The sequence below is a fragment of the Ammospiza caudacuta genome, chromosome 1 (genome assembly GCF_027887145.1).
Source record: "Ammospiza caudacuta isolate bAmmCau1 chromosome 1, bAmmCau1.pri, whole genome shotgun sequence".
Lineage (NCBI taxonomy): Eukaryota > Metazoa > Chordata > Aves > Passeriformes > Passerellidae > Ammospiza > Ammospiza caudacuta.
The window spans coordinates 26,581,724-26,601,218 of NC_080593.1; the positions used below are offsets into that span (position 1 = coordinate 26,581,724).

General features: G+C 37.4%; 1 protein-coding gene across 6 annotated transcripts in view; it reads right to left on the bottom strand.

The window, feature by feature from the left end:
* Positions 1-19,495, bottom strand: part of ICA1 (islet cell autoantigen 1) — a 66,236-nt gene that overhangs the window by 27,486 nt on the left and 19,255 nt on the right. For all 6 annotated transcript variants that reach the window (XM_058824843.1, XM_058824817.1, XM_058824853.1 and 3 more), the window contains exon 8: positions 18,558-18,756. In XM_058824843.1, the coding sequence (XP_058680826.1) occupies positions 18,558-18,756 (199 nt within the window). The remainder of the gene's footprint in view (positions 1-18,557; positions 18,757-19,495) is intronic.

Genomic DNA, 19,495 nt, shown 5'->3' on the forward strand with positions numbered 1-19,495 from the left:
TTATTACTCTTTTTCTAAGCAGCAACCTGGCTTTTAATTTTCCAATGCAAACACTCAAGTACAATATTCATAAAGAGCACAGAAGAAAACATAAATTTGGAAAGCAGTATCTTTACAGTAATTTGGAAAGCAGTATCTATAGCTTGATAAACTGTAAGATGCCAGACAAATAATTTCAAAGGACTGAAATGCTACAATCCTAAATCCTGGGGGCCCCAAGTCAGATTCTAGAAGCTTGACTGTAAGGGCAACTATTTGCTAATACAGTTTCCTAAACAGTATCCCAAAATGGATCAGGTTGGAAAGGACCACAGTAGATCCTCTGGTCCAACCTCTCTGCTCAAGCAGGGCCATCCCAGAGCACACAGCACAGGACAGTATCCAGACAGTGCTTGAGTATCTCCAGTGACAGAGACTCCACAGCCTCTCTGGGCAACTTGCTCCAGTGTATGGCCATGTGCACAGTGAAGAGTTTCTTCCTCATGTTCAGGTGGAATTTCCTGTGCATCTGCTCAGTCTCTTTTGTCCTGTTGCTTGGCACCGCTGAGAAGAACCTGGTCCATCCTTCTGGTACCCTCCCTTCAGGCACTTGGAGACATTGACTAAGTCCTTTCTCAGTCACCTCTTCCAGCATCTGAACAGGCCCAGTTTCCTTAGCCTTTCCTCATAAGAGATGCTCCAGTCCCTAAATCATCTTTGTCACTCTCCACTGGACCCAATTCAGGAGCTTCATGTCTCTTTTTCACTGAAGAGCCCAGAACTGGACACAGCACTGCAGGTGTGGCCTCACTAGGGCAGAGTAAAGGGGCAGGATCATCTCTCTCAAGCTGTTGTCAATGCTTTTCCTAGTGAACATCAGGATACCATTGGTCTTCTTGGTCACAAGGGTATTGCTGGCTCATGGACAGTTTGTTATCCACCAGTACCCACAGGTGCTTCTCCACAGAGCTGCTTTCCAGCAAGTATGCTGAAAACCTTTATTCAAACAGAAAAATTCTAATCTTCAAGCATGATAACATAAAAAAAAAATCCTCAGACCCAGTTAAAAACTCTATTCAATATGTTCAGTTACTAAAATACAGATTGGCCATGCACTTTCAAGGAGTCTTTATGTTGTCTACAGTACATCTGTGTTACTACTTTCTTTCAGTCTCCTATAAAATGCAAAATGTATTTTCAGTAGTAGCCTAATTTCAGGGACAATTCAGCTAGTGAAGCACCATCTCCAAAATTATGTTAGATAAATGTACTAACTCACTGTATGTATATTTTTGTCTCAGCATTTCCAGCATAGAAGGAGAAACAGATGCTTTTAGTCTAATTTGTCACCCAACCTCTCACTTACTCGATCTGAAAAGCATGCACAGTGTGTGTTTAGGCTGGAAGGAGGGGATAAGTGAATTGTGGGGGAAAAATGTCTGAAATATAGCAAAACTTCCTGTTTGGGGCTCTGGGTAAACCCTGTCAGCAGATAGAATCAGTGCAAATCTTTGCATTAAATAAGTATAGCACCTTCTGGCATACCTGATCCTTGTAAAGACTACATGAAAATGAAATCAAACTGTAGTTTGAGGACCAAGTATTTACCATAGAGCACAACTTACAGCATTTCTGCATATGGCACAGAAAACATAAGGAACTAGATTCTCAGTTCCCACAAACTGCAGTAATTTCATAGTTTGAGTGGTGTTTTGATGAGGAGCACCCATTACACTTTCACATGAGTATAACTAACTACTTGCTGGTTTATTTTTCCCCCTTCTTTTAAATTCAGGATTGATGATATGCAGTCAGAGAGCAGAAAAGGCAATGTTTTATACAAAATAATGCCTGTAACTCTTCCACAGGCAAGGTACAGACTTCCAACGCCTTGCACAGTATGAAGCCTGATTTCCCTGTGCTTTGGTATATTCTACATTTTGCAGACTACACTTTGATTCAACTGTTCCCTTGGGTTGGAAGAGTATTCATTGCATTCATTAATCTCTGCTCCATCATTTTTTTAGAATAACACATAAAAACATTGGTTAAAAACAGTGGTTAAAAAACTCCTTCAACCCTGGTTGTTAAAATCTTCACTTATGGTCTGATGAGAAACACTGGTAGAAATTATTTGAGGAGATGAAATTTTTAAAGTGAGCCACGTCTAGCTAAAAGGAAAAACTACTTGGACAGTATAAACAGATCCGAATGATATCCCTCAAGTCTGAAGCTGAGCAGATGTACATCACATTTGTTCAACAAACAAAACTATTCTTGACATTTGAATTAAGATAATTTTAGTGCAAACCAAGTTCCGGTAATACATTTCTTAAATTTGCCATCTTGGACTTAATGATGATTGTCTGTGCTTGTGCAAAAGCCCTATGCATCTCACTCTATCAGGCTTGATTAAGAAAATTTGCAGTAATATTGTAATTCATATAAAGGACTTAATTATCACTGCATGTCTGCCCATCTCACTCTGGAAACCAACAAAACACCTTCTATGGAAGGGGTCCCTGCCTATGACAGAGGAAACTGATCTCCTCTAGATGACCTTTAAGGTCCTTCTCAACCAAACCACTCTATGATTCTACAGCAAGTACTGTCTGCCCTTCGGCCACAAAAGAACAAGTGGCATGTCAGCTTTGAGAAAGCACTTATGTTCGTGTTTTGAGGAACCTTAAATATATTGGCAAATTCATGTGGAGAGACAGCCAGTAAGTGAAACTGAATTAAAGATGTATTAGGCCAGTTGCACTGCAAGAGAAAATTCTGGAAAGGAAGATGATACAACTTTCTGATGTCCTGAAGGCGTAGAAATCTCCCATTATATACAGACTTGAACAAGGCAAGTCTATCCCAAGATAAAATACAACGCAAAATCTTTTAAGCCACCAAAGACCATTTTTCTAATGGCTGAAACATTCATTGTGAGAAACAATTAAAATATTGCACTAAAACACAGTGATAGCCAACATAATCCAATGAAATCAATGCCAACTGAAATAACTGCAAATACCTACTAGAGTATTGCCTGCCATAATTACTCAGAGCTTTTAGATTTAATTGTTCATGACAGTCCTGGAACTCAATGTAAGCAATAGAAGAAGAGTGCTGAAGCAGACAAAAGAAAATGAAGACAAAAAAAGAAAAAAGGCAGAAGCAATGCTATATTGCTGCATAACAGAATATACACAAATGCATCTTAACATAGATTAGTACAACAGTAGCATCATTTCCCTCTATTTACTGGTACCAGATCATGTTTCTCTGCCAGAAAACTCAATATGAAACATCAACTGTCTACAAACAGAATGACCATAAAGTCAGTATAAGTTGATTAAAAGTTTTTTTTCATTTAATGCTGACATTTTTGATTCTAGTCAGAACCATCAAATCTCCATGACTTAAACATGTATTCTGCTCTCCTTATGCTACAATGGAGAAGCCTAGAGAAAAAAAATTAGTAAAAAAGTCACATTATAACCAAAATGTTATTCCCTCAAACCCAGCAGCCTTCACACTCTGTCATTCAAAGCTGCTACAATTTACTTAATTTACTATTTTTGGTATGTTAAAAACATTTTATTAGAAAAATTTCATATCTGTGAATAGCAAAATTTTAAACGCCAAGAAGTGCCAAAAAAGTGTCATATTTTCTCCAATTTTGTGAATTTTCAAATGTCCTCTTAAAACACAGTCTATGGCAGTTCTTGAGGAGAGCCATTATGACTCATCAAAATTGTCATTACTATTTGGCTCAGTTTTTACCAGAATTTGTCCCTGTGCACACACCTATCCCCTTGGTCACTCATACCTAAGCCAGGTTAGGGAAGCTCCACAGGTCTTCCAGAAAAGCCTTGCTGGAGAGTTGCTATGTATTTCATCAGAGAGGTTACAGGCAGTACAAACCAGCAGATGAACATCACAAAATATTACTCTTGCACCTGCCCTCAGACACACCTTCCACCCACAAAAGCATGCTAGGTGTGCCTAGCTCAGGCCTTGACATCCACCTCACTACCTTGTGCCTGTGTTAGTGGATGGAGATCCAGCAAACACAAACAATTGACACTAGAATGCACTTCATATTACCCTGTTTCTCTCTACTGGACCATAAAGGGAGCTCTCACTGATCCATTTAGGTGTAGACATCTACAGAGCACGTGTCTGAACTTATGTTTGATAAATCCTAAACTAAATAACATCCAGAAAATTAATTCCTTTGTTGCTAATAATAACCATAAGTATTTGATTGTGTGCCTTATTTACCCTGTTAATTCATCCAGTATAAGCTTCCAAGCCATGACTCTTGAAAAACTCCTGATGAAAACACTGAGGAGCCTCAGAGCCTCAGCAGCTTATGTATCATGGTCTAACCAATTTTCATCTTCTCTTTGTTAAATGAGACAGATTGACTTAGAAACACCTCATCTTAGGTAGCTTCCCCTAGTCTCTGTACCACATCTTATACTTCTGACACTCTCCTCTCCAGGTTCTCAACCCAGAGATGTGGACTGCAATCTGTGCTTGCTCAAACTGCACCAAGAGACACCACTGGCTTACAGCTAAGCTCCATCTTTACATAAGATCTTCACAAAAACCTCTTGCAAAAAGCTTTCAACTGTAGTTGCAGAGCTGCAATTAGCAGTTTGCTGCTGGGAGAAAAGAATTAAATATACAAAAGAGATGAAATTGTGATTAAATACACAAAAAACCTCTTTAATCTAGCATTTCAAACATACACTGTTTAGTTGTTTGCATCTCCAGTCACTGAAGATGAGGCTGTTGTATTCAGGATACAAATGTATCACAGATGAAGTACAACTACCATTCTCTGTTCTCTTCTTTGACCATAGAGTCTCATGCTTTTATTCTCTCCTGCCTATGTAACTTTGCCCTAATTTTTAGCTCTGTTATTTTCCCCTCATTATTTTGGGTCCAAGGCATGTGTTTTTCTTCCTGTTTGAAATTCATGTCTATAAGTCAGGGTCAAGGAGAATGCCATGTTAAGGAGCAATTTGCTTAATGATTTTGATGCAGTTTCTACCTTAACAGCAATAGAAAAAACTAAGGTAGGAAAATATCTTCTTAGGTACACTGAATTAACTACTATTACTTTTAAATTCCAACAAAGAATTTTTTCTAAAAGATATAAAAACTTCTACTGAAGTGCCAGACCATGGATATACACCAGGATCTCTGTGGATTTTTTTTTTTTTTTGGAGTATATGAAATTTGGTCTTTGTTTCACATTTATGCCACATTTCCCTCTTCAGTTTTTCAGTATTTGGCCTGTAAAAATTTTACTGCCTTCAGCCTGTTGGCTCACACACCATGCAACTCCAGCCTGGCAGTAATGAGTAAACCATGGCCAGAACTGCTTACTTCACAACCACTGAAAGCAGATGTGAGCAATTCTCTGAACCCTGTGAGGATATAAGGTTATGGCTGGCTTGAATATTCTTCCTTTTTTCCCCTCCAAAAAACAATGGTTGGTTGTACCATCTTCTGATATATTCAATGATGACTATCACCGAAACTGAATAGCTCTCCCTCTCTCCTTTATGCAAACATATAGACATTTATCTTACTCCTCTCTTTTTTTCCTACTGCTTCACTTCCTTCCCAGCTTGTGTTTATTCCTGCTGCATTATTTTATAATGTAGCTTTTTCAAGTCTCTTGTGTCTCTTTAAGAATGGGGAAAAATGAGAACCTCCTCACACTTTATGCATGTGATTCCATAAATATTACACAGGGACATGACTTTTCCCTCTGCATTTTTCTTCAACTGAAAGCCAAGTTGGATATGTAAACACAGATCAGTTCAGGCTTAGCAATGGGGAAAAAAAGGCAAGCAATGATAAATTTTTGACCACATATGTAAATTAGTTTATGTAAAAAGAACAACAGATGATGGTTTGTCAGGCCAGGAAAAAAAAGAATAAGGAGGAGTATGATGGAAGGCCATCATACCACAGATACAAAACTTGTTAAGAGGAGACTTCAGCCAACACAGGAACCAGAGGGCATTATACTGAACACAAAATGAGGTGAGGTGATCTTTACACAACATCTTCGTCTGCAGGGCAGGTCTTTGAGCACAGCCATGCATTGGGGATGGCCAGAATTTATCTTGGTTCAAAAGGCGACTGGACAATTTTACAGGAAAACAAACCCTATGTCCTGTGATGTCTCCACTAGCCACAGTACGAAAAGAAAACACCTCTGTGCATTTGCTCTATGCAGCTCCCAAGCTGCTACCATTGGGCACCAGTGAAGAAAGATGATGCACAGCCAGTGGATTTTTGTCTGAAGAATAAAGTAACCCTGAGGCACATTCGCAGGTTATGGAGAGTTTGAGAGTTTGCTCTGCTGGATTCAGACCAGCACAGCATCCTTTTATGCTGAAGAACTCTCTGTTCTGTGATTTAAGGTAGCACAGATACTTCAAATTAGCTTTTGCAACATAACACCTGTGTAACTGCAGATTTTCAACTAGAGAAATTCAAAATCATGAGTTACAGAATTTTTCAACTGTTAGAGGTGCCAGAGCATATTCAGGCACTGCCTATGCCCAACATGTTTAGGTAACAGAAATCCCATGGAAATGCTTCAGTTACTGTAACTATATGACAGAATGTAAGCTTTACATTCACACAGATTCACCAGGAGAAGGGGTGGGGCAATTTCGAGGTGCTCCAACATTTCTACAATTACAACCACAGTATGGAGAGAAGATCAGATCTTTCAAACAATTTTGTACTCCCTTGAAAAAAATCTACATATACATTAAGACTTGAGGTTTGAATTTTGGAAATTAATTGCCAAAACCTACAGGATTTACCTGGACAGGCCTAGCTTATCTTTCAACATCCACCACAAATCTCCTCTCTTCTTTCCAGATGGTTGTCTGCCAAGTGAAATGGTTACTCATGGTATTTAGGTGGGGGCTGGAATACTAAACAGTGTTATTGTCTACATGAAACCTGTGGGAAATGAATACCTAACTAATTTTTTGCTCTATTTTTTAGAGGGTAGTTTGCTAAAAATAAATATTGTTGAAACAGCCCTGCTTTTGGATTAGGCATTTCAACAGATCAGGCCCATCAACTACATGTTCTCTAAATTTATATGAAAAAAGTTGCTCTGCTATTCCCTACTCTCACTATTATAGCAGGGCAAAGACATGGATCCAAACACCTCTTAGAAGCAGCAAAGTTTTGTTATATCCAAATTAAATTACTCTGAGACATGAAAATAATTTGTGGGAAGCAATACAGTGCTCTGTACTAAATAATAACATTCTGAACAGCTGCCCTAAAGCAAGAGACATATACTTCCTCCTCCATTATTAAAAAGTAATTTAGTCCCTTCATAGGAAAAAAAACAAAAGCCAAACACCACAAGTTGAACAGTACAGCTCAACAGCAACAGAAAACCTCTGAAGTTTTTTTCCTAAGGAATTACCAGGGATTAAGGTGGTATTTTCCTCCTCCTCCCTGACTTCTGCCCCTCTAGCATGGCCAAGATGCAGACACAGTGTGTCATTTGGGGAGAGCAACGCCTCTACAGAATCCTTCCACTTATCCAGCAGCTGGACACAGCCCTGATCAAAATTACACCCACAGTCCAGCAAGCTCATTCAGCCAAAAACCAGAGCCTTTAGCTTAAAGATTCACAACAGCTTTCACAAACAGAACACACAGTGCAGACCCAGACTGTGAATCCAACTGCTTAAAATAAAACAATTACAACAAAATATACAAAGAAATATTCTCAGAAAATACATCAGCTTAAAAAAAATTCTATCAAATAAATACAGCATGCAGCTGACTCTCAAATACGTGATGTGGACTGCTTCTGGAATTCCAACCACTATTTACTGCAAAATGAAGGAAAGTCTGTTAAAGTTAGGACGAAAGCAACAACAGTCTTCAGTTTTTCAGAACCACACTCAGAGTTATTATACAAATTATGATCACATCACAACATAAAAATTCAGGCAAAGCAAAAAACCACTCCTGAGTCACCCCATTTTAAAACATTTAGAGCTTTTGAGCTCACACCCCAAGAGACAGAGATATGCAACTTTTCTGCACATTAGCTGTTTTAACAAAAATTTTGAATTAAACAGATGCTAAGTCTTACACAAGACTTATTTTAAATTAGGAGTGGTTGACTTGAGTTTAAGTTTGGGAAAATACATTTTTAAGCTAAATAGATAGATGCTATGTTCAAAACACAGTGAATGATTACAGAGTTCTGCACCAGGTCAGCTTCATCTAGGCATCACCCTTCAGAAAAGCAGCATCTCTGCACAGCCATACATTTTCCCCAGAAAACAGGTCATACATACTCCAGCCTTTGCCCTTAGAAAAATCTTCCCCTACTCTTCAAATACATAGCCCCATTCTCCTTACATGTTGCCAAGCAACTTCTCCATCTCCTGCCTGTGCAGGAATAGATCAACTCCAAATGAATGTGTCCACACTTCATGCAGGACAGAACCTGGCCTCAGCAGTTTTGGCCCAAAAAGCTGTAGCTTGCATTCCCAAGAAAGGTTCATGGGGAAATAAAGGGATACAGCCAGCATCAGCAACCCAGCTGACATTTCTGCAGGCTGCATGAGGCCTCTCCTCCTATTTTATCCAGTAGAGGGACAAACTACTTATGGTCAATATGTTTAACTTGAAACTGTACCAAAGGAGGGAGGGTTAATGCAGTGAGATATGTGACAGCTGAGAGCTGGAGTGCACACAGCCTCTCCTCCCAGCTCATTCACACAGGGTCATGACAGTGTATGAAAGCAGCTCCACCTCACAGACCTTGCACCTCCTGGCTGCTCTCAGATTACCAGTGAGCAGAGAACACGTCATGCTCCTGAAACTATTAATATGGATGGATTCCTCACAGCCATTGTATTCATTCTTACAGCTTAGATCAATGTGCAAATTATTTTTAAAAGGGAACAAACATGAAATTACAATTTAAATGAAAGGAAGGCAATAAATATGAACTTCTAGCCTTGTTAAAACATCTGCTTTTCTTCTACTTTAAGAAGCCTTTTAAATACATGCTTCAGCTTTCTGCTGGTAATGAGTTTCAGTACTGGTCAAACCCAGAATGTGTGGTTTACCAGGCTGAAAGAAAAAAAAAGACCAAAAAACACTTGTTGGCACTGACAGGGACCTTGAAGTAAGGACATACAAAGAAAATATAAATGATCAGCAAACTCCTTAATTGAATACGGAATTACATTCATCTAAACAGCATTATTTCAGAGTTTGGGGAAAGACTTTTACATTATGAGCCCCAAATGCAGTTCCAGTAGGGAACATACATCTGTCACTCTGCAGACATGAGTCATTACCACCACAGTGTGCTTGGATGCACCCTCCCAATTTACAAACAGAGGCATATTTTCATGCATGGACAAACATCCTCTTCAGGGAAGAATATGGTCCTGAAAACTACTGAACTCTCCTCTCCTGAAATGACTCTAAGGGAGTTCATAAAAAGTCAACAGTTCTTGCATAAATGCAAATAACTATGAATAGTCTGAAAACAAAGAGTTGCATTTTATTGGTATGATCCAAGTCTATGAGTTGCTAAAAATTATTGTAAAGATTTGTAGCAAGAAGCAGGCCAACCAAGATAAATTGCAAAAATGAAGAAATAATATGGTCTTTCAGGTTTGAAAGATCACATATAGCTCTAAAGCAGGCATAACCTGGACTGAGTGTTAAATGTTGCTGAGAATTGCATAACTCACTTGTGTTTATCACATCAGACAACCTGAGAGCAAAGGATGGTTGCCACACATGGTACAGGGGGAATGCTGGCAAGTGGAGAGCAATTAGACAGTCAGCCCCTGCAGGAAACTGAGACAGGTAATTACTGCTTTTGAACACTGAAGATCAGAGGTGATGTAAAGAATATTGTAATATAGCATAAAACTAACATGTCTACTATACCCATGACTGCATTAATCTAGTAATTATACAATTCAGTTTATCTTAGATAATGCAGATAATTTGGAGGTCTTCTTGACTCCTTCAGGTACAGTGTCCTCATAGGGAAAATATAATTCATATTTTTAATTTCTTTGCATCCAAATTAAATTCTTCAAGGCCTGAGCAAGATTGTTACTTGAATCTGCATCTCCTCTGAGGAAGCAGATGGGAGGAGTGAATACACTGGAATTAAATAAAGGGACTTGAAAAGCTCAAATTCAGGTGCAGTAACAATATCCCTATTGAAAACTCACTGTAAAACAGTGAGCTGGCCTGTATGATCTCCTTAGCCATTGCAAAGGGCAGTGGCATGAACAGATGTACAAACTGCCAGGGAATGGCACTGACACATGTTGCAAATCATAGCTAGATGTGACACCAACATTAAGAAAGACACCTCTAACAAAATCAACAGGATTACCAAGTTCCTTTAATATTCAGTCCCCAAATGCTCTCACTGTCCTGAGTGCAAAGCCACCCTGTTTACAGTGCTAATGCAGAAGTCCTGTAAGTCAAGGTTTTGTGTTTCATTTTCTATTCAACCTTTCAGTACAGAATATAAAATGGCACCCACAAATAATCACGATACATTTGTAACACAAAGTCTGTTGTAAATAATTCCATGCTTTGTTATTGCTGTTCCTGGTTGGCATTTAATATATCAATAAGCATGGCTTGCTTCCATCAAAACAATTTACTTATATTTTGTCAAGACACAAACTCTGAAAGAGTATAAATTTATAAAAAAGACACAAATCTTTTTGTGGTGCTCTTCAGACTTCACAGTGTGCTATTAAAGATGAAACAACATTTGAAACATAAGCAGGGTTCAGGCAGAACTCTGAATCAGAGATGGTGGTATATTTGCCATTTTTTTGGTTAGAACAGTACCTTTTTGTTTGTTGGTTTTTTTTTAATCCTATCTAATTTGGTTTCATTAAGTGAAGGAGAAAAATCAAACACAGCATCTTTCAGAGCCTATGCAACATACAACTGAACAGCTAAGGCCTTATGAAGTCAAAGCAGATGGACTACATTATGCATGTGCCCAGGCATTTTAGGAAAGTATAAGAAGAATTCCTGGGCAGTGGCGACTATAGAAAAGCTTGGTTCTCTTGTGTAAACAATGTTTTCCCCAACAGCTGTATTCCCCTTCCTGTTTATTCTTCACTTCTGCAGAATTCTCTCAGTTCAGTCACATCTGTATTTCATTTATTTTTAAAAAATATTTCTTTAGCTATCCTCCTAGCCTTTTCAGACTATTAATGTTGAGGGAATTTTCCAAATCTCATTTCTCTTTTCACAGCCTACTCTGGTCATATTTTTTACACTTCATTTAGGTTCTGAATTCACAAAATGATCCACATGGGTAACAAGCTTTGCCCACATAGACCAGCTTGCAGGGTTTGAGTTTTCATGTGAGCAATAGAAATTGTCTAGGCAATCATCTTTTCTTTCCCATTTTCAGAATAATATTTCAGGTATTTTTTTTCCATTCCTGCATTTTTTTAAATCCAATAATAAATTCAATATTTACACATTCCTATAATTATTAGGCATGAGAAAATTCCTGGAGTTTAATTTTAATCACATCATATTTGAGAGAGTCTTTTTAATACTGGGACCAAAACCAATTATTGCATAAAAGTTAAGGCTATTGATTTACATCACTGATTTTTTTTTTAGATTTATTGTACTCTGTTGAAACATTTTTTATTCTGTTATTTAGGTGAACAGAAATTTTTAGGATGTGCCTGCCTACCTTTTCTCAACATAAATACAGGTACTGAAAATGTACAAATAACCTAAATCTGCCTTGTTTGATTTCAGCAAGGTCACATGAAACAAAGTTAAAAAACTATATCATATCTGTAATCTAGAGGACTAACAGCAGACTAATTTTATTTTACTTTAATGCCATTTTTCAGAGTCTCACCTCAAATTCTTCTTTTGTAAAAATAACTGAACAGATGATGAACCATTTATCAAGGGTAAGCATTAATCTCTGGAAGCAACCATATTCTACAAGCAATACCTCTAAAGATGATGTAATCTGTTCCAAGAAGTCTGTTTCTATTTTTAAGTGGCATACTGTTATTATGCTTTTAAAAGGGCATCTCCATCACACATTGTTACTTTGCTTTTAACTCAGTAACAATCATCAGCGATATTTAATATACATGAAATGGCTTCAGAAGATTATTGATTTTGTATCATTATGTACTCTGAGTCTTACAAATGGTACTTGAAATGGTAATTTAAAGTTGTAAGACTATAAAATGCTTTTACTGTGAAGAACATTTCTCCTAAAGGTTATGTTTTCAAAAGAGGTATATCTTTCCTAACTGCCTAAAAATGCTTGTGCATTTTGCATGTGAGATATCTCGTAATGTTTTGGTTTCTCTGCTTAACGTTACTAAATATGATATTGGAGAAGTTGGAAAGAACATTACAGCAGAAAATCCTCTAAGATAATACACTCAGCACTGGAACTCCATCTGCTTTTACAGGGAGATGCAATAATCACAAAGCAACAACTAGAATTTTGAGTGAAGAGCACTTTTTATATGCTTTGTCTTTCCCTACCCTAATTTCTCGGTAAATCACTAAATTTAGCCTTTCCAACACCATACACTTTTATATTTAAAAAACTGATCTCAAAACCCCTACTCTGACTGCTATTCCCCACCAGAAAGAAGCCAAACCTACTCCTGATGGCACAGGCATGCCACAAGAAGAGATATGTGTGGGTGTTGCTTATCATCGGATCGTAAGAGTGGGCTGTTATCTTTATCTCTGCTATCACATTGCTACACTAAGATGTGGATCTCAGAGTGCAGTTTGACACCATCTTACTAATTTGAGAGGAGACACATACTCTCTACCTTGCAGAGAGTATTATTGCATCTCCTGGAAGTTCACCTATTCTTCTAGTAAGCAGCAGCAGCAATCCAAATCACTGAAGAGAATAGGTGGGGGGTTGTTTTGGTTTTTTAAAGGAAGATTTTGAATCAAGGCTGATAAAATCATATCTATTACTGTGAGAGGCTTTAATATCCCAGATTCCTAGCAGGTATTAAGAAAGTCACCATTCTTTTTTCACATTGCAGTGCCACACATCTCATATCCAGCATACAGTCTACTGAAGCAACTCAGACCTCTCTGACACCTCCAGAGCACAAACACCAACATGTGCTCTCTCACATGTAGGGGCCTATATTATTGTTGCCCCAAGATAAAAGTGCTTAAAATTTTTCAGATGGAGTTGGAATTTATTGGGAAAGTAACACCTAAAATCAAACAGAGATAACTACAGGTTTTTTTAAGAATTGTTTTTGTTAATTTTAAAAACCTAAGCTAGGTCAACAGTGACTACCCAGCTGGCTCTAAATATCCATCAATTATACTGCTACTTGTAACTATGACAACTTAGAGTCTTTTATTTACACCGTTGTGACTGCCATGGCCAAAGATATTTTTCTTTAAGATCCTGGTGTACTTTGCTGCTGGAAAACGGAAAGATTTTCCAGCTTAATATCATCTACAGATGCCAATAGTATTAGCATATTTTCTCTCGGTTGGCTTTTAATAATTCAACTAGAACATGACCAACAAACAGCACCACAAAACTTCTAAGAGAGTCACCCTCAAATCAATTGTTTTATTAGATATAGAAAAATACTTGGAAAACATATTACAGATGTACAGATTTTGTTCTGGCAGGAAGAGAGTTTAGTTGATCTTTAAGTTGTTTTCTATCTTTAAATTCTATGATCCTCTGAAACTTTGTTTAGTGTTCTTTGGTCAATATTCTCAACTCTCAGCTCCTGAAAGCTCTTATTTTTCTAGTAAAGTTAAATTCACTTTTCTAGTAATCACTCATAAGGAACTGCAAGAATACAGACTTGCAATTTGTTTTCCATTAAAACAACAATTTGACTAAAAATGCAAAAATATAAAAAACATCATCATGTAATGTTATTTATAAACCTCTGTTTTTACTTGCTCTTCAGTTTGCTAGCTTCTAAATGCCTACAGATTTCCTTTTCACTTTATTTTTACCAGAAACTGAAAATTAGTTCCCAAGTATGACAACTGCCAAGTCTGTCCTTACGTCAAAGATCAGCTTCATATTTGGTTTTTCTCCTTCAGCAGGCTTTTTGCATTTTCTGAACTCTCCAAGAGTTTTCAAAAGTAACAGAGAATTACAAAAAAAAATTAAAACAATACTCCAGTACATTTCCAAAGTGCCTTTAGGTTTGCTGGGCTGTTAGCAGCTAATGTTAATGGATAGGGGAGCAGCAGATGATGCTGTAACATGGTACAGCACCTTTATCATCACACAAGCCAGAATGTCCTCGTGCCCAGCAGTGATACTGGGCAAGGGGACAGCAGGGGAAGAGAGCTGTAGGTCCTGAGCCTTCCTGACAGGCTGCAGCAGATGTATCTGAGCCATACTTGCTGAGACCTTTACAATGAATACATACAGTCAGTGATTCCCTTATGACCTTTTAATCAATAGAATTATTTATATCTTCATGATTTCCCATCTATACACTGGAGCTTTAACTTTCAAGAAGTAAAATATATTCAAGGAAAGCTTGCACAGGTCAGCCACTCCCTACATTGGTACATTTATAACAACAGCAGTTTAAGTTGTCGTTATGTCATTTGAGCTCCTCTTGTTGAACCTTCCTTCTTCCCACTTTACTGTTCTCTTGACAGATTTGTCTTTAAAATTACATTTAAGGGCATTAATTTTGTTTCAAGTATATAAAGACTATAAGGAATTGGAGATAAAATGTATCCAAACAATTCAGCTTCTAGCTTGCAAGTTCTCAACACCTACCCACAAACTGAGAGCTGGGTGGTAAGGTGCAGTGCAGCCTGTCTCAGGGAGCCCAGCACAGCCACTGGGTAATAACAAAAATACTTCAGCTTTGGTTCAAACCTCAGAATGAAGGGGAAGCAGAGGAGTATGAGAACAAAGGAAGCAAAAAACAAATATAGAAGGGATTAATCTGCTTTATCAATGTAGCATGATAAACAACCTATCATGCCACAGATGTAATTTTCTCATAGCTAGCTTGAAGGTCAGCATGACAATTTTTTTCAGCTCTCACTTTTTATTTGTTAGGGATGGCACTGAAATGTACAGGTTTGATGAGAAAGTCTACAGTATTGAACTGTTCATGGGATAGCACAGCCAAGTAAAATTGAACAGCACACTGTCCTGTGTCATATAGGCTGCATATGGAAGGCTGTGTCCTGGTCTCAGTTTATCCCTACACACTGCATTCCTGCTCAGAAAATGCATGGAAAAGCTTAACTTTTTCAGAACTGGAAGAAGGACACACTTGGGCCATTTGGTCTATAATTTTCAATGTCACAGCACGGTTCATGTTATAGTGTACAGTCTCTCCAGACAGATAAAAGAGACCAGATTTAAGAACATTAAAAACCTGATCAGTGTGAAGAATTTGGTAAAAGGATATTAGCTCATTAACATTCTTCTACATATCACAGCACTGTTTAGATGCTCTCAAGGAACACTTCAAACTCTGAACTTGGGATGGAAGACCTCTGTAGCCAGAACAGCACTGCACTGTTCATAAAAACTGCTAATAGGAAAAAAAAAAGAAGTTACATAGCATTTATAGAACTCTGCAGGAAAAAGTAAATACCTATTTCCTTAGTTTGACTCAAGTAGCTACAATTATACAGCTATCTTCAAACAACAATGTAAAAAGGCTGCTCTGCAGTGCTCTGAGACACTCTGAAAGGGGTAGTGTTGCTGGGTCTTGCACACTTAGGCTGACGCCTTAAGAACAGCATTAGAAAATTCTTTCAAGTACCTCATTGTTTTGAAAGAGAGCTACAAAAATGTCAGTGTTTTAACTCAGATTTTATCAGCTCTGAAAATACTGACTCAACTATTGATCTTTTAGCCTGAGCTATTCGGAGGGAAGGTATGAAAACCCCATCTGGATTGATTTAGCTTTGGTCTCCAAAAACAAGTACCATATCTGTATACATAATGATACATTAAGGATTACATTATAAAAGGCTACATACTTGAAAAACAGTCCTTTAACTAAATGATATAAATACTGCTGATGTACTAGGTGTATTAAAGATCATTAAACCAGCACTGTTTACTAGAAATAAAAAAAAACCAAAAAACATTTACTTAAGTAATAGTTTGGATTTTTACAATCAGAAGTCTGAAGAAAACTTTCTTTCAAGTGCTCTGAGAGGATTAGCTTCCCTAACTACTTGGTGGTGTATCATTCAATATGCAGCTCCAGCTCAAAATGCTTCTCTCTGGCAATGGTGTATTTAAGAACCAAAAACCTTACGTGTGTAACATCTTGCTCAACACAAAACTAGCATGACTTCTTAAATTGCTACAGATCCAAAATAAGCCCTAAAACCTCAGCATTACACTGCCACACTATGGCACAATTAAGATCTGCAAGCAAAAAATAGAAAAAAAAAGACAATAAAAACTCCTCTAATTATTTAGAACTACAGAATCCACCATTCATTTTTGTAAAGCACTGAAAAGAAACTCAGATCTTGCTCAGCAACGCTACCTAGGAACATTATGCCTGTGGATTTTATTTCAGTATTTTTTTCCCCGCGATTAAAAACCAAAAAGTTTATGTTCTGCAAGTATTAAATCTTCAAAGACTAGCTTGATATGCCTGTTGCACAGATGGGGAATGTGGGAAAGTGGATACCAGGGGCATTTCTTTGCTTTGTTGGCTACAAAATGTAGAGCTTTTTGTTCCCTGCATTACAATGTGAACTGAAAGGTTTTCAGTCCACAGCCAGTTGGACAAGAGATATGTTCAGAAAGCTTTCAAGTTTGTTTTTTTTTAACTATTTGAGGTCATGCTACAGAATTTTAGAATCTACTTTTATTTTTTTATCTCAGAATGTAATTTATTTCAGATCTAGAAATATTTAAAAATACTTAGTATTTCCACATTTTTGCTACTAAATTTTGTAAGAACTTTAAAAAAATATATTTTTTTGCTGACCTTGAAGCACAACAACTCAAGATGTCTGAAATTCCACATCTAAGTTTTTATCTACAAGTGCTCACTGCACAAACCATATGTTATTTTAATTACTTTGCCATTTATATAACTTATGCTTTCCACGGCACTTGTTTAGCAAGAAAGCTATAAATCAGTTTTCTATTACCAGTACTGCTTTATTCATTCTAACATTCCATTTTTAAGTGTTTTCCTAATAAATCAAACAATGTACATAAGCAATCAGCTGAGGCCAAGACCATACCAATTATTTTACCTGCAAGAACTTGCCATTACAAACATTTCCCATAGGGCATAATAAAATATATGTCTGGTGCCACAAGACTTACAGGAATACCCTGTACTGAAGCATTAAATAAAGATTAGATGACTAACTGGGGCACTATTTGTTCCATCCCTTTCTTAATTGCTATTGTCACCACTTTGGTTTACAAAAAATAGCATAGTTAGATGCATGCCAGTCCTTTCCTCTTAGGATGGTTTAGTCAAGCTTTTAAAATCCACAGTTATATACCTTTTATCCTCAAGCACTTTCAGTTACAGACTGCTTAAGCCATCAATTAACAGGATTTTATCTTTTATACATTACCTATCTCTAAGACACATACATATTTACATGTACACTTTAATACAGTTTCTGTACACTTTAATACAGTTTTACAATTTCTGTAAATTTTTTTACTGGCTTTACTCAAAGCATGAGCCACTTGGTTATACCTAAGATCCTAAGTCTTCCTGAGAGGCAGCATCTATAAACAGCCAACTGTGAACACTACAGACTTTTGACAAACTTGGCTCTAGGGCCTCACTAGAAAATGTCTCATGTGCATTCCTGAACTGGGACAGGATCAGCCTAAATAAATTCTATACTCTCACCTGGTAGCAACATTGCAGCCTACCACCTAGGACTCGTGATTTTGCAAGTCTTTTGGGAGGGGAGGAGTTTAGCAAACTTGAGTGACACTGAATGAAGGCTATTTATGGAGAATGTCTCCTTAGCAGTTTTAGGGTTTAACAGTTGCCAAAGAATCACACTGAACTGCATCAGGAACCTAAAAATAAATTCCAGATTTGCAACTCCTCCCCAAAATCCAACAATAGCGAATTTTGAAAATGTTGGTCTTTAACTGCCCGCAAAATTTAGCAGCAGACCAATTAGGTAAAGTACTTCTGTTATTGTTTTTTAGTTGCAAAAATTAATATTCCCTTCCCCCTCTGACAGCATACATGTCTTCCTCTATTAGTCATTCAGGCATCACCACTAAGGATTCAAAATTAGATAACCTTCTTCAAAAAGATATATTATTTAAATTATAAAGATGTATGCTGAAGTTTAATATACTACTAAAAAAATGCCTTTCCTTACAGCTCACAAAGAAGTGGTTAGGATAAATGGCATCCTTATTGCTTCTTAATTGTGCCCTCCTTGGAAGAATCAAAACCATGCTTCATTGTCACTCATTAGGCAATCCCTTCTTGGAAACCTCATACCTTCCTGAACTTTTCCATCTGCTTATAAAGATCTGGATCCAGCTCCTGAGACACATCTTTCATCCAGAGCAGAGCTCCTCTGTATTCAGTCCGGTACTGCTCCATCCTGTTCACCGTCAGCCACGTGTCTGAGATGGCCCTGTATCTGAAAGTCTCCACTTCTTGATACAACCTACTGAGAGGGACACGGAGTGCTAACCTGGGAAGGCATGGAGCAAAGAGAGGAGAGAGAGGAACACCTTAAACATGTTGTTCCACAAAGGATTAATACAACTCCTGACAGTTTACTAGCACTCAAAAAAAACATACACAGCCAACACAGTTCACTTTAGTGCCAGTGTACGTTCAGATGATTTCACCACGTGGTTGGAGGTACACATGAAACAGAGTAATTCTGAATGAATACTGTTTGCAACTCTTCTGTTCAAATAGCAACTTTTCAATTACACATGTGAGTGGAAAAGAAACCTCTTCTACTGTGCCTATGTATTTTAGTTTGACCACTTGTATGTTATTACCATTCCTCTTCATAAGTTTCATTTAGCAACTATAAAAATATACCCAAGGTAATTTATTACTGGAAAAGTATTACAGATGTATCAGGAATGTCATGCTAAACATCACAAAAAGTACTTCCATTAGTCTTTTAAGTCTTCAAATATAAATCTAAATAAATAATTCATCTGTCAGGTAGATAATTATCTGAGGTTTTCTTTTTTTTTTTTTTAGTAACTGGAACAATTTCTTTGAAGGACATTATCTTTTCTTTTGGAAGATTCAGACATTTATCTAAATGTTTCTTCTGACAACCACACTTTGGAAAGGCAGTAGGAGACACTGTTGTCCCCCCTATGCCATCACTTCAGCTCCTAATGGGATCTCAACACCTGACAGGATTATTCCTTTTGCTTTGCTTCCTCCTGCTGCTTCTGCTTCCC